General features: G+C 32.9%; 1 protein-coding gene across 1 annotated transcript; it reads right to left on the bottom strand.

Annotated features, from left to right (window-relative positions):
- Nucleotides 1-4,540: 4,540 nt before the first annotated feature.
- On the bottom strand, nt 4,541-10,336 carry LOC104896185 (peroxidase 12). Its single transcript, XM_010682904.3, has 3 exons — nt 10,059-10,336; nt 8,156-8,350; nt 4,541-5,387 (listed from the first exon to the last, which is right to left on the bottom strand). The coding sequence occupies exons 1-3, from the start codon at nt 10,290-10,292 to the stop codon at nt 4,761-4,763; spliced, it is 1,056 nt and encodes a 351-aa protein (XP_010681206.1). The 5' UTR covers nt 10,293-10,336; the 3' UTR covers nt 4,541-4,760.
- Nucleotides 10,337-14,235: the final 3,899 nt, after the last annotated feature.

The raw sequence follows: 14,235 nt of genomic DNA, 5'->3' as shown, positions 1-14,235 counted from the left end.
ATCAATTTTTTTTGGCTTTCCCCCAGCCAAAACGACGCGTTTTGGCTATCCAAAATGCGTCGTTTTGGCTTGGGGAAAGCCAAAAAAATTTGACTTTGTCAGAATTCTGACGAGTGTGTCAGACTCAGAATTTGACACTTGTCAAATTCTGACAGGTGAGAGAAATAATACAATTATAAATATTAAAAATGCAATATCTTAAAAAATACAAAGCGAAAAAAAATAAAAAAAATACCAATGGCTCTATTTTTCAGAGATCTACAATTAGAGACCCATTTTGTAATATTTTGGATAAAATTTTTTTCTAACTATTTACTAATTTTCTATAATTTTGCTTATTTTATATGAAATATGTCTCACTTTTACACTTTAGAAAAAATAAATAATATTTTTGTACATTGTATTTTGTTAATGCTAAAAACGCTAATTATGTATTTATAAATTAATTTTTTTTATCAATTAGTAATGAATATTTAATATTATTAAAACATAAAAAATAAAAATATTATATAATGGTGATTGGGTGATGAGAGAGAAAAAGTAGTTGGGTGGGATAGAAAAAGTAGTTGAGTAGGTAAAAGTAGTTGGGATGATTGAAAAATGGTCCATGGTTAAGGAGATGAGTGGGGAAAGATTGTGGGATGCTATTTTTTTTAGAAAGAGAAAGTTAGAAAGAGAGTGGGATGATTGAGTTTTTCACTCATGAGTAATGGTGCTCAAGAAGTAACAACATATCCAATTCAACATAACAAGTTGCAGCTTATCATTATTTTCTAAAAACCATTCTCTTTTTTCTTGGATTTGAGAAGGGGTAGTAAAGGAAAGTAACAAAAACTTAGATCAAATTCTGAAAACTTAAACTTCATCTCCATGGAAAAGCATATTAGGGACCTTTATTGACAAGGAACTTATAGCTAGTTTTCGGGCAAACAAGGGCGCCTTCTTGAAGGTGAATATCAAGGATGGCGTGAAGGAACTTGGTGAGAAAATAAAAAATCCGAGAGGATGACAAAGAAAACCAAAATAAAGGGAAAGAGCAAATACACGTTTTTGGATGTTGTAGTTAGCCCAAAATCGTTGATTGTTTTTAGGTTTGATGTTGAATTTATATTAATATCAAAAACGCTGCTCGAAGTAATTGTATAGCGCAAATGTGACCCATGAAAGCGATCCATGAATGAGGTGAGAGTTAAAGACGATAGAAACTTCGCAAAGCAAAAGTAGAGGAAGGGAAAAGATGTTGGAAAGAGGGAGCCTTACAGGCAGCGCAAGAAGGCAATTTCTGAAAACTAGAGGGGAAAGTAGTCCATTAGCTTTTTGTAAGCCACAGTATAGGAAGTTCTTCCTTTTTAATGGGTACGGACATTAAGTGCCTCCAAACCTTTTAAACTTAGACATGTATCAGCTTGCATCACTTTCTTACCTTTTTTTCCTTTTATTTTGTAATCTTCAAAATTAGAAGCTAATGAATTCGCAATCTAACACATCCTTTTCAACTTTTGAATCCTCATACATTAGATTCGCAAATAGAATAAGTGTAAGAAAATATTCGCGATATTAGGAGCTAAGAGTTTTCATTAAACCTACAACAATTGTATTATAAGTGTGATGATTGCAACATTTAGGTGGTATTCTGAAACCGTTGAGCAAGGGTATCATTTAAGGCAAAGGTATATGGATGGCAGTATTGATAAAAAGAAGAAGAAGAAGAATATGGATGGCAGTATTGATAAAAAGAAGAAGAAGAAGAAGAAGAAGAAGAAGAAGAAGAAGAAGAAGAAGAAGAAGAAGAAGAAGAAGAAGAAGAAGAAGAAGGAGGAGGAGGAGGAGGAGGGTGCGTCCTCTTCACCTTAATAAATTAAGTTTCAGATCCAATCAATTTAGTTCAGTTCAGATAATTTTCAATCAGGTCCAATAAGTTCCAATCAGGTGCAATAAGTTTCAATCAGATCCAATTCGATCTAATCAGGTGCAACAAGCTCCAATAAGGTCCAAATAGTCAATGATTAATATATTTGAATTATTAAATTTTAATTAAAGTACCACTATTATTATTATATAGTATTATATTTGTAATATTGTCTATTATTTTATTATTCATATTACGATTAACTAATATGTTATTATTCAAAATTTTAATTAAAGTACCGTTATGATTATTATGTAGTACTCCCTCCGTTTCATTTTAATCTACACACTTACATTTTTCCCGCATGCCAATGCAAAACCTTGAGGATATATATCTTTAGTTTTGTATTTGTAAAAATTATAAAAAGTATATATTAATAAAATATATGTTATAATGAATCTAACAAGATCCCACATGACTATATTTTTATCCGCGTATAAATCACAAATGATGGTCAAAGTGAAATTTATGAATAGTAAAATATCAAAGTGTAACAATTAAAATAAAATAGAGGGAGTATTATATTTGCTTTATTATCTATTATTTTATTACTCCTATTACTATTGGCTTATTATGTTATCATTAAAAAATATTAAAATTATGGTCAAATAAGGTTAACAGTAATAATTATCATAATTATAATATTTTCCAATTCATCTTTAAATAACTAGATATAACATATTTTCGTTATTAATAACAATGAAAGATATAAATGTTATTAATTGATTTCCTACCAGTGCTTTATGAAATCAAAGCATGCAACACTATTAGATATATTCGTGGTGAAAGTTGTGTATAGGCAAGTATATAAATAGTATTTTTTTTGTTCAAATGTTAATCATAAGAGATAACTAATAATTACGATTTTTTGAAAGATAAATTTTAATAACTATTATATTATAATAAATTTTGAGAGATAGTATTATTTATGTTAGGGGTAATATGTTATTCTTGTTCTTTGCTTGTCTGTACAGTAGGGAGGTGATTGAATGTCTCAAAACTTGGCTGGGTATTGGTGTGGTGGGCATAAGTGTTCGGGAGTTAACAAGATGGATACACAGAAGTACTTTTTCAAAGCTTCAAAAACAGGTCATGCTATAGTCATTAGCGCAGCAATATATAAAATTTGGTGGGTTAGAAATACGTCTTTGTGGTTACAGAAGGTTATTAGTGTTGATCATATTGTACATATTGTTTAAAGAAATGTCGCGGAGAGAGTGTATAGTATCCTGCCAAAAAAATCTTCGAGATATGATAGAAACTAGTTAAGGCATCTAAGCTTGGCTATTTGTAATTAATGTTTTTCATAGACTAGGTTGTATGGTCAGGTGATTATGGTATGAAAATCTTTTTCTTATTGAGCAAAATTTTTTTTTTTTATGCTATTACTCATTAATTATTTTGTTGAATAAGGTCAAATAAGTTCTAATCAGGTGCAATAAGGTCAAATAAGTTCCAATCAGGTCTAATAAGCTCCAATCAGGTTAATAAGTTTCAATCAGGTCCAATAAGCATCAATCAGGTCCAATAAGTTTCAATCAGGTGCACTCATGTCCAATAAGTTCAGTTTAGTTTAGTTTAGTTCAGATAAGTTCAATTCAGATAATTACAGCGTTATTCTGCTGAAGAGAACGCACCCGATGAAGAAGAAGAAGCAAACAAAAATTCCAACTTGGAGGAAGAAATGAAGCAATTGAAGAAGAAATTCAAACAACAACATAAGTGTTTGCAAGTGTATATCAAAATACTAATTGTCATGTTTGTTATGCTTTAACATGTAATGAAGAACTTAAACTTAATCTACTGAAACACCTAATTATCCAACATATCATTCTAGTTCTAACATTTAACCAAAAATAGTAATGACAAAAGATTATGGTATAAGAGGCAAAAGAGGTAAGGATGCTGTAAAATTATATTGTCAAACATGTTTAAATAACAGCCCAATTCATGCCTCAACAACTACCTTTTGAAAATTTTTAAAACAATAGCCGTTACTAGTCTTCTATACATTATTGTTAAACCTCAGAGGGTATTTTTGTAACATAAAGTTTGCGCCCTCTGACTTCAAATTGGCGTCGTTACTTAGTAATTGCATTTGGCGCATATCCATAGTATTTCATGGGCATTTGGTGTATTTTTTGAACAAGAGAGGTACCTGGTACATTTTATTGAATCTCAATGGTACTTAATGGAAAATTTTTTTTTCTGGATATAGACCTGTAACCTTGATATCATAAAAATAAATTGCACAAAAGGTGGCTTAGCTTAAGCATGTATTACACACATAATTAAAAGGTAGTTCGTGATAGCTTTGTGAAAGGTTTGCTCAATAATTAACTTTCAAGCACAATGATGACTAGAAATTTTACCCAACTGCAACCTTTAATAACAAGTCGAAGTTCAATATAGATAGTACTCCAAATGAAAAGTAGTCGTTTTGAGTATGGCATTCCTCGTTATCACAAATTTCGTACTTCATCCTTTCTCTTTTAAAAAATATCATACATTTAATGGACATATTAAGACAAATTTACATAATTAATCAGGAATTGCTGTACTTTTATTCTAACGTATGAATCATCAAAGAGAGTCAAAATAAACTATGTTAATAATGAAAAAGTCAAACTGTTACAACTAAACAAGAACGGATAAAGTATTATTAATTTCATAGCATAACATACTAAAATCGTACATCATTAATATCCCTAAAGATAAATTGACAGCCACACATACAACGACAACAACAACAACAACATTAGAGTCTTAATCCCATAGAAATGGGGTGATCCACATATACCAATTATTAAATCTTGATTTAAACATAAAATATACGTACAATACATGTTCCTTAATATTGTGATAATCTTCCTTGCTCTTGATCAACTTCCACCACAGACGACAATAAGTCCACACCATTCGCATTCCTCACAGAGCAATTTGCACGAATTTCCCCTTGTGATCCAGTCAATACACTAAGTTGGCTCATTTTCACCATCCCATCGATAAACTTTTCGAAGAACAAGGTTTGGTTAATAGCAAAGCTTGTTACAATATTCTTGGTCCTTGAATCAGTAAACAAGTCTTGATCCGAAGTAAATAAGCCTTGACGATTCATAAGGTCAACGTAATATTTGTTGTCAAAAATATTAGGAGTACGAATGTCCAAATTGGTTGTGTTATTAGTGGTTGCAGTTGGACATGTAAGCTTAAGGTTGTTAGCGAAGGTTTGGTCCATGGTAGGGTCTTGAGTTGGGTAGAGTCGAGCGGTGAAGGAAGTGCAGTGGCTGATACCAATAGTGTGGCCACCGGAAAGGGCCACGAGATCAACGACGTTCAAGTTTTTGGTGGCAAAGGAGTTGAGGAGTTGTGTTGTGTTGAAAAAGGAAGGTGGTAAATTGGCTAGGGTTGCGTTTCTAGTAGCAAAGTTTAAACCATCCCTTCTTCCTAAGGGAATCCAGTAAAATGGTCCACCTGCCTGTAAAATTATATGAACAAATAAGAAATTGTGAAAGAAATTGAATAGATATGGAATTGACACGTTAAGGTAGATCAAGAATTTATTTATGCTCGCAACCGTTTGACTTTAACGGTTGTCAATGAATAAATTTCAATCATTAATATTTTTAATTACCAATATATAACTGAAAATTATGAAAATTAGATATTTGAAAAATATAAATAGAGAGGAATCTAATAAGATCCCACATAAATTTATCTTTCCTTAACTATAAATGACCAAAAATAAACTAAATGAAGTTGGTAAATAGTACAAAAATCGAATTGTTGCAAATAAAAAGAAATTGAGGCGTATATTATAGGCATACATAAACGTAGTACAAGTTGCAGTTAGCACAATAGAGAAATGAGAAAAACAAATAAACAGTTACAAAATACCAGGGAGATAAAAGAAACTTCTCCAACCAAACTCGGCTACTTATATGTGGGACAGTCGGACTATGGAGTAGTTGAAGGCTAATATGCTATATATCCTTTTCGGAACCAAATACTTCCTCTCTTCTTTTGTTTTTCTATTGGACATTTGTTATTTAGAAGTGTTTATTTTTCATAGGAATATTAGATTTTTTTTCATTATATACTTTTTTTCTAATAAAATAGATATTACACTTTGTCTTTTTACATTTATCGATTCAAAACTTTGGCCATGAATAACTTTAATTTTATATTAGTAGATATTATAAAAAATTAATATTATGAAAATATACATTAAGACGAATTCAATAACATATCATATAGTATACTGTGTGACATATTATGAAAATATACTTTGACCATGGTCGAATGTGGTAGGTGAATAATGCAATTTACAAAGTGTGACATCTAATTTTTTAAGGAAAGTGTGACATTTATTTTTGTTACGAAAAAGGTAGTATACGGTGTCTCTTTTACTTTTATTTCTCTCCACATTTCTCACTTTCTCCTTATTTTACCCTCCTCTCAACCGTTTCCACTTTTTTCTTGGTATGTGTGCGTACATAAATGTCTCGATTGAAAAAGAGAATGACAGTATCATCTTTAAATTGGGATTACTATGACAACAAAATTATAGATTACTCTACTTAGAGCTGTAAAAAATGACCTAATTTGATAACCCGACCTAAACTTATAATGATCTGTAACTGACTTGTACTTGAAATTTTGATAAAACTGGTCACCTGTAACCTAACATGTACCTGAACCCCAACCGACACCCGCCAAAAAAAGACTGATAATAGAAGTGATCTAACCTGACAACGGTCATAACCCGATTCGACTCCTAACCTGATTAGGACCTGCAACCAATTATAACTCGACGCAACATGTTATTGTCCCGACCTGTTGCCACCGGTACCTGATTTACCATACCTATTGCGACCTGGTACCCAATTTACCAGACTTGTTGCTACATATTACTTGATTTTACCGGACTTTTTGTTTTTTGATAACTCTACTTGTCATTGACTTCACCAGATAATAACAAAGTTATAATCTAGCACTAATACAAAAGGCATAGAACTAGATTAACTATTCTAGCATTGATTTTCAATAAAATCTTAAATTGTGATACAAATTTGAAACGGTGTCGCACAAGTTTTATGACATGTTCCATACTCGAAGCGACCCGAAAACAAGTATTATGCAACCCAATTATAATAGAATCATAAAGTTATATCAGTAGATTTAGAGTTGTCATTTTAGTTACTCGAATCAGATTCATGTTGGGTCATCAAGTTTCAAGTCATGTTCGATCAGGTCGTGTCAGGTCAATAAATCAAACAGGTCGGGATGTCGAGAACGATCGTAATTCAGTCAGGTTTGTCTCAGTTTGTTTCTTTCTGGTTCGATACGGTCAATTTCGAGACAGGTCATCTTTCTGATTATATTTGAACCGGTGTCGCACAAGTATTTGCTTTAAATTGGCTTTGACATGTTGATCATTTGTTTGTTTGGTAAGACACATTTTCCAGCTTGTCCATTTTTTCCTTTCATTGCCTCCATACCTCTACTTTTATGGTAAACAATTAATGTTATAGACAGTTTTAAGTCATTTCAACTCACTAAAAGTAAATAGAGTCTAAAGTTTGCATTATTCAAGAATATTTGGAAGATTGGTTTATTAAAAAATAATCGGTGAATGGTTATAATATTAGAATTAATTATTCCTTATATATATTATTATTATTATGAATCTAGTCCAATGTACAATTGCATCTCATACTTTTTTGTATGTTAAATAGACTACATAGTATGTATTTTTTGTTCAATTTGTTGCTCACTTATCTACCTAAAAATGATAAGATTAACTCTCGTGCAATACACTTGTTCTGGTTTGAAGTTTTATCGCTTTTGATGTTTTGAATGTCTTGAATGCTGAAACTCAATTTTAGTGATACGAAATTGGAAATGGAGACACTTTTGATTTAGGTCAAATCAGTTTGGGTCACTTCATTATCAAATAAATATTGAGTCAAGTCAATTTCGAGTTTGTTTATCTTCAATTTGGTTTAGTTTTTTTTTGCAATTTGAGTTGAGTTTCAAGTGATCATTTCGAATTAGAATCAGGTCTAGATTGAGGTCAACTTTGCCAAGTCTAGGAAGTATATAACATACTAAGGTCAAATCATTTATACTTTGATTAGGAAAATAGAACTATTTATAATTTATTTTGCACCCTTTGTTTTTTGAAATACGATATTTACCTATACACTATATTATCTACCCAATTTATAAGTAAAAAAATATTACCAGATAAACAGATTCACGAGCTGCTAGGCTAGTTATATCAGCACAAGAGACGACTCTTCCACATTGGCGATGCACAAGAGCACGAAGATCATTTATAATCTTGAATGCTTCCGCCCTTAGCGTCAAGTTTGGAGGCGCATCCTTCTCACTTGGGCCACTTGCGGATCCATCCAGCAATACTGATCCATCACAACCCTAAAATACATGTTTTAGGGAAGTTATAAACGATAAAATTAATTGAAGAATCATAATATGGAGATTTACATAACCATAAGCATTCATGAAGCATAAGAAAGTTTATGTCTATCATTGTAAAAATAATATATAAGGGATGCATATAAGAAGCTAATAAAAATGAAAATATTAAGTAATAGATAAGCATTAATTTTCATCTGAAAGGATGTTTTAGGCTGGCCCCAACAGACTAGGGTGTCAGTCTAAGTCTGTTTTCCTTATAAAAAAAAGAAAAAAAAGATAAGCATTAATTTTATTGATTGACGTGCGATTGTACCATAAAATCCTCATATAATACTATTTTAGGTCATGTATTCAATGTTTATTTGCAACCCCAAGGATCGTATATCTCAAATGTTAATATTACTTGCTTTTTAGAAATTTCTCAAATTCAGTATCAATTCTCCTTTATTACAAACAAATAAATGGCATCAAGAGATGCATATTCCCTGAGATTAACTAGGCAAAAGCTCCTATAAACCATTGTATTCTATAATACAAATTCTAATTTATCCCGTATATTTGTTTAGGGCTTGCTACAAGACATAGCAAATTAGCTAGCAATATTATCACTGTTTGGCCAGATTTACACTTCTAAGTTTTTTTTTTTACAAAGTCTAATGTATATTTTTAGGATGTTAAAAATTCATTAAGTGTACCCAATAATTTTTTTAAATTGTGAAAACCATGCTTAACTTTTTCCATGTGCAAAGGTTTATAGTGGCTGTTATTGTGTTCTAAGTCACTTCACATAAGTTACCTTTTCTAAATACAGATTATTAGAATTACTTTTTTTTTATAAGTTACCCTTTCTCTATAATTCCTTTTGCACGTATAAACTAATTTAATTAGTATTTATTTAATTAGTTGATATTTCCAAATTTTAGTTTTTTATATGTAGTACTCAAGGCTGAATATAACAGTATTCATTTGTTACTAAAAGTACAATTAACCCCTCAAAAAAAAAAAAATAGAAAAAGTACAATTAAAAACATTATAAGAATAAAGATATGAAAGAAGCATAGAACAATATATAACATGTGTATTTACCCATACATATATAAAAAGGGAACGAAGTCAAAGTTAAGTCAACATTACCTATTAATTTTAGTTATTGCCAATTACCCCATCCTATAATAAGATAAATATTATTGTCTATGAGGTTGTTTGTTAGTGGTAAATTATATTTTGCAATTTGTTGGATCTCTCAAATCCCAACTAATTTAAAAGACAATAATGGAGAATAATAAATCAATTAATTATCTTTTGAAAAATAAATATATAGAAGAATAAAAATATGAGACATTAGCAATAAAGTCTACATCACTAGAATAATAACAATAACTAAATATGACAACAATGGGTTATGTGACTTGTGTCCATAGGAAATTATGGTGATTACTAGTATAGTTTTTGACATATTGGTGTTTGAGCAAGATGGGAGGGAAAATTAATGGAATCCTTAAATACAAACAGTATATTGAATTCGCAAGATTCGAATCGAACAGATTTAAGTTAAAGAGTCTTCTCAAGCGAACAAGTCAGGTTTGCTGCATGATATATATATATATGTCATTGTGTACTATAACATGTATGATCTCTAAAACACAGTATGCATGTAATAGTATGAAAATATATACTACAAAAACAGTCAGCAATATTGTTATACCTGAACAAAGCAATCATGAAAGTGAAGGCGGAGTAAACCAGCTGCTTGGGTTATATCCCTCTGAAAGACCTGCCAGAGATGATCTCTAATAATGAAATCCAAACCAGGGCAACTTGATGAATAAAATGTGTATGAAAGTCCTGGCACAACTGGTACTGTGCTCTGACCCTTCGAAATTGCTACAATCAAAGATGATATAACTAAAAAAAGTGGAATAAATTTTGAAGTGGACATTGTATTTTTTATGATATCTTTGTTGTATTAAAATTGAACATTGAATTAACCCAATATATAGAAGAAAAGAATGCACTGTTACGTGAACCGTTTATCATCCATTCCTTTATTTAATTGGGTAGTTGAAATTGGGAAAAACTGACGAAATTTTTTTTTTTGTTTGTATTCCACATGGATGACTTGCGGCATTAGGAGCCATTTTTCTCTGCACTAGGTCAGAAATCTTGCGTATGGTCGACACAAGCTTAAAGCATACCCTTTGTTTTTCATATTGGCGGTGATAAATGTATTTACTTATCTTCTGAAATACTGAAAATATATATAAGCCCAAAAATTAGAAAATTCATACAAAGCTTGGACTTATGATTTACTACAAACAAGATCCCATGCATAGATGTTGTAGGAATCTATAAGTACTATAAGCGAAATTTCATGAATCTAATTCATAAGCACTTAATAAATCAGGATCACATGCGTATACAATTAAGGATCACATATAAGTTTAGAAATAACCTTTGTAGCGTGAATTCCACAAAGTTTGAATAACCCGAATTAAGAATCTCAGATGTGATTCCTCTACTTAGTCCACCAACCCGGATCAACACTCCACCAATGCTAGTTGGAAAGGAAGAAAACTTCTTTCTTGTTTCTTGGCGTTATACGTGACTTTGAAAGAGAGAGAGAATAGAGAGAGAAAATAATAAGAGATAATATGATGTATTTTCTTTTCTGCCTAACCCAATATATAATAATTTTAGGTCAGAATTTCTCCCTTTTCCTTCTCTTGGCCGGCCACCCTAGGGCCCTCTTGGGCTCTAGGTTTCTTTTGTTGATCCAAGTTTAATGTGTGACCTTTAGGATCCTTATATTGGGCTTCGGGTTTATTATTTACTAACCGAAGTTCTATACTTCTCTAGCAAGACGTATAGACGACCCAATAAAACGAATTATTATCTCCATAATACGATCCAATATAATCATTTAAGTCGAGGACATAAATCCTTCAATCTCCCACTTGTCCGAGACGAGTGTGCAATGTTTTTATTCCTCAAGTCTCTTAATGTCTTAATTTGATAGTATGATCATATTTCTATATCATCCATACTAGCTTTCAAATTATTCCTTGAAATCCGAGTTCAAATTGTCAAACAAAGATCATCGAATGATCCATTTGAGCACGGCCATGCATTTTCAATTTTTCACTCTTCAAGGGGCCAAGACACCTATCCTATCTCATATAGGAGGACTTTTCCAATCTTGTAGTAACCAATACTCCCACTCAACTTTTGCACAACCTGAATGCGGCCTTTAGAGTCCCTTTTCACGGCATGACGTTTGACAGTTTCAAAGTTATACTAATCATTGGGCTAAGTAATGTTCTACTCATGTCTCAGGAATCTACTAATATAATTTCGAAGTTAAAAACTTCTAAGTAGGTCAGTTCGACTATGTATCAACTATACAATCCATATGATTGATTAAACATCTCTATGTTTCCATAGCCCATGAAACGGCGCTATCAATCAATCTTATATGCTAATCCCTTTAATAAGTCATTTATGTCCAGTTTAATGACTTAGATTAGGAACTTTAATATTCTATGAATTCTGTTCACTTATGGTGTTTCATTCATCAAATCACATATTTGACAAAACCATAGAATTCAAGATATATTTTGGACATTTTATTTAATACCAAACCAAAATTAAATAAGACAAAATTTATTATCATAAACATAAATAGCAAAACCATGTCTTTACATTGTAATAAGTTTCTCTAAACCTAGTACAATCTAAAGCCACTCTAACATTTGTTCAAGCCTATAGCCCTAGCGTGACACTCATGCTTGGGTTGAGGTAGTGGTTTAGTTAGCGGATCAGCCACGTTCTCATCCGTATGAACTTTGCAGATTCTGACATCCTTCCTGTCAACTATCTCTCGAATGAGGTGATACTTCCTCATCACATGCTTGGACTTGTTATGTGACCTTGGCTCTTTTGCTTGCGCAATAGCACCATTGTTGTCACAAAACAACTCAATTCCTTCCAGAACACTAGGTACGATATCCAGCTCTGTCAAGAACTTCTTTATCCAAACTGCTTCCTTAGCTGCTTCAACTGCTGCTAAATATTCTGATTCTGTCGTAGAGTCTGCTACAGTGCTTTGCTTTGAGCTCTTCCAGCTCACTGCTCCTCCATTAGACGAAAGACATACCCTGACTGAGAGCGTAGTCATCTCTGTCGGTTTGGAAGCTTGCATCCGTGTAACCTTCAACAACCAACTCACTTTGTCCCCCATATACTAAGAACATGCCTTTAGTCCTCCTTAAGTACTTAAGGATGCTCTTAGCTGCAGTCCAGTGTGCTTCTCCTGGATTTGCTTGGAACCTGCTACACATGCTCAAGGCATATGCAACATCAGGTCGAGTACTTATCATGGCATACATGATAGACCCTATAGCCGAAGCATAAGGAATGCTACTCATTCGCTTTAACTCATCAGGCTCAGTCGGGCACTGACTCTTGCTAAGCGATATGCCATGTGACATGGGAACGAAACCTCTCTTCGAGTTTTCCATGTTGAACCTTGTAAGAACCTTATCAATATAAGTTTCTTGACTTAGCCCAATCATCCTTCGAGACCTATCTCTATGGATTTTGATTCCCAGTATGTACTCAGCTTCTCCAAGGTCCTTCATAGAGAAACAACTTTTTAACCATTCCTTGACTGACTCAAGCATTGGTATGCTGTTTCCCATGATTAGTATGTCATCTACATACAGAACCAGGAAGACTAAGCTGCTCCCACTAAACTTCTTGTAAACACAAGATTCTTCTTTGCTTTTGATGAAACCAAATTGTTTGATTGCCTCATCAAACCGAAGGTTCCAGCTCCGAGATGCCTGCTTCAATGGATCTCTAAAGCTTGCAAACCCTTTTAGGATTTTCTAGATCTTCAAAACCTTCAGGTTGTGTCATGTATACATCCTCATTCAAGAACCCATTCAAGAATGCGGTTTTACATCCATCTGCCAAATTTCGTAATCGAAAATGCAGCAATCGCTAAAAGTATCCGAATTGATTTAAGCATTGCTACTGGAGAAAAGGTCTCATCATAGTCTATACCATGAACTTGTCTGAATCCTTTTGCAACCAGTCTTGCTTTGTAGACATAGACATTTCCATCTTTGTCTGTTTTCAATTTGAACACCCACTTGCATCCAATAGGGTTAACCCCACAGGCAAGTCAACCAGTGTCCAAACTTTATTCTCAGACATGGAGTCTAACTCGGATTTCATGGCCTCAAGCCATTTCTCAGAGTCTGGGCTCGTCAAAGCTTGTTTGTAGGTAGTAGGTTCTGAATTTTCCAAAATCATAATTTCAGAATTTTCAGTCATTAGGAAATCAACCAACCTTTTGTTTGGAATCCTTGGTCTACTAGACCTACGCGGGGCTGAGCATCAAGAGAAACGTTCTCTTCAACAGTTTGAAGATTTTGCTTGAATCAACTTTGAATGGGACGGTAGGAGGTTCACGCTTGAATCTCCTCAACATGACTTTCGTCTTGTTGGGCCGTCTCTGACATGGTGTGAGCCACGTCCAGTTGTTGCTCATCTCGAATTTCTTCGAGTGTTATTTTACTCCCACTTGTCTTTCTAGAAACAAATTCCTTTTCAAGAAAGACACCATCACGAGCAACAAACACTTTGTTCTCTTGACGGTTATAGAAGTAATAACCCCTTGTCTCTTTTGGATATCCCACAAAGAGACATTTATCTGACTTGGGTGCGAGTTTGTCTGATAGTAACCGTTTTACATAGACCTCGCATCCCCAAATTTTAAGAAAAGGCAAGTTTGGAGGTTTTCCATTCCATAACTCATATGGAGTCTTTTTTACAGCCTTTGACGGGCTCCTATTTAGTGTGTGTGCAGCAGTTTCGAG

The sequence above is a fragment of the Beta vulgaris genome, chromosome 1 (genome assembly GCF_026745355.1).
Source record: "Beta vulgaris subsp. vulgaris cultivar EL10 chromosome 1, EL10.2, whole genome shotgun sequence".
NCBI lineage: Eukaryota > Viridiplantae > Streptophyta > Magnoliopsida > Caryophyllales > Amaranthaceae > Beta > Beta vulgaris.
This window is presented reverse-complemented; position numbering and strand designations above follow the sequence as displayed.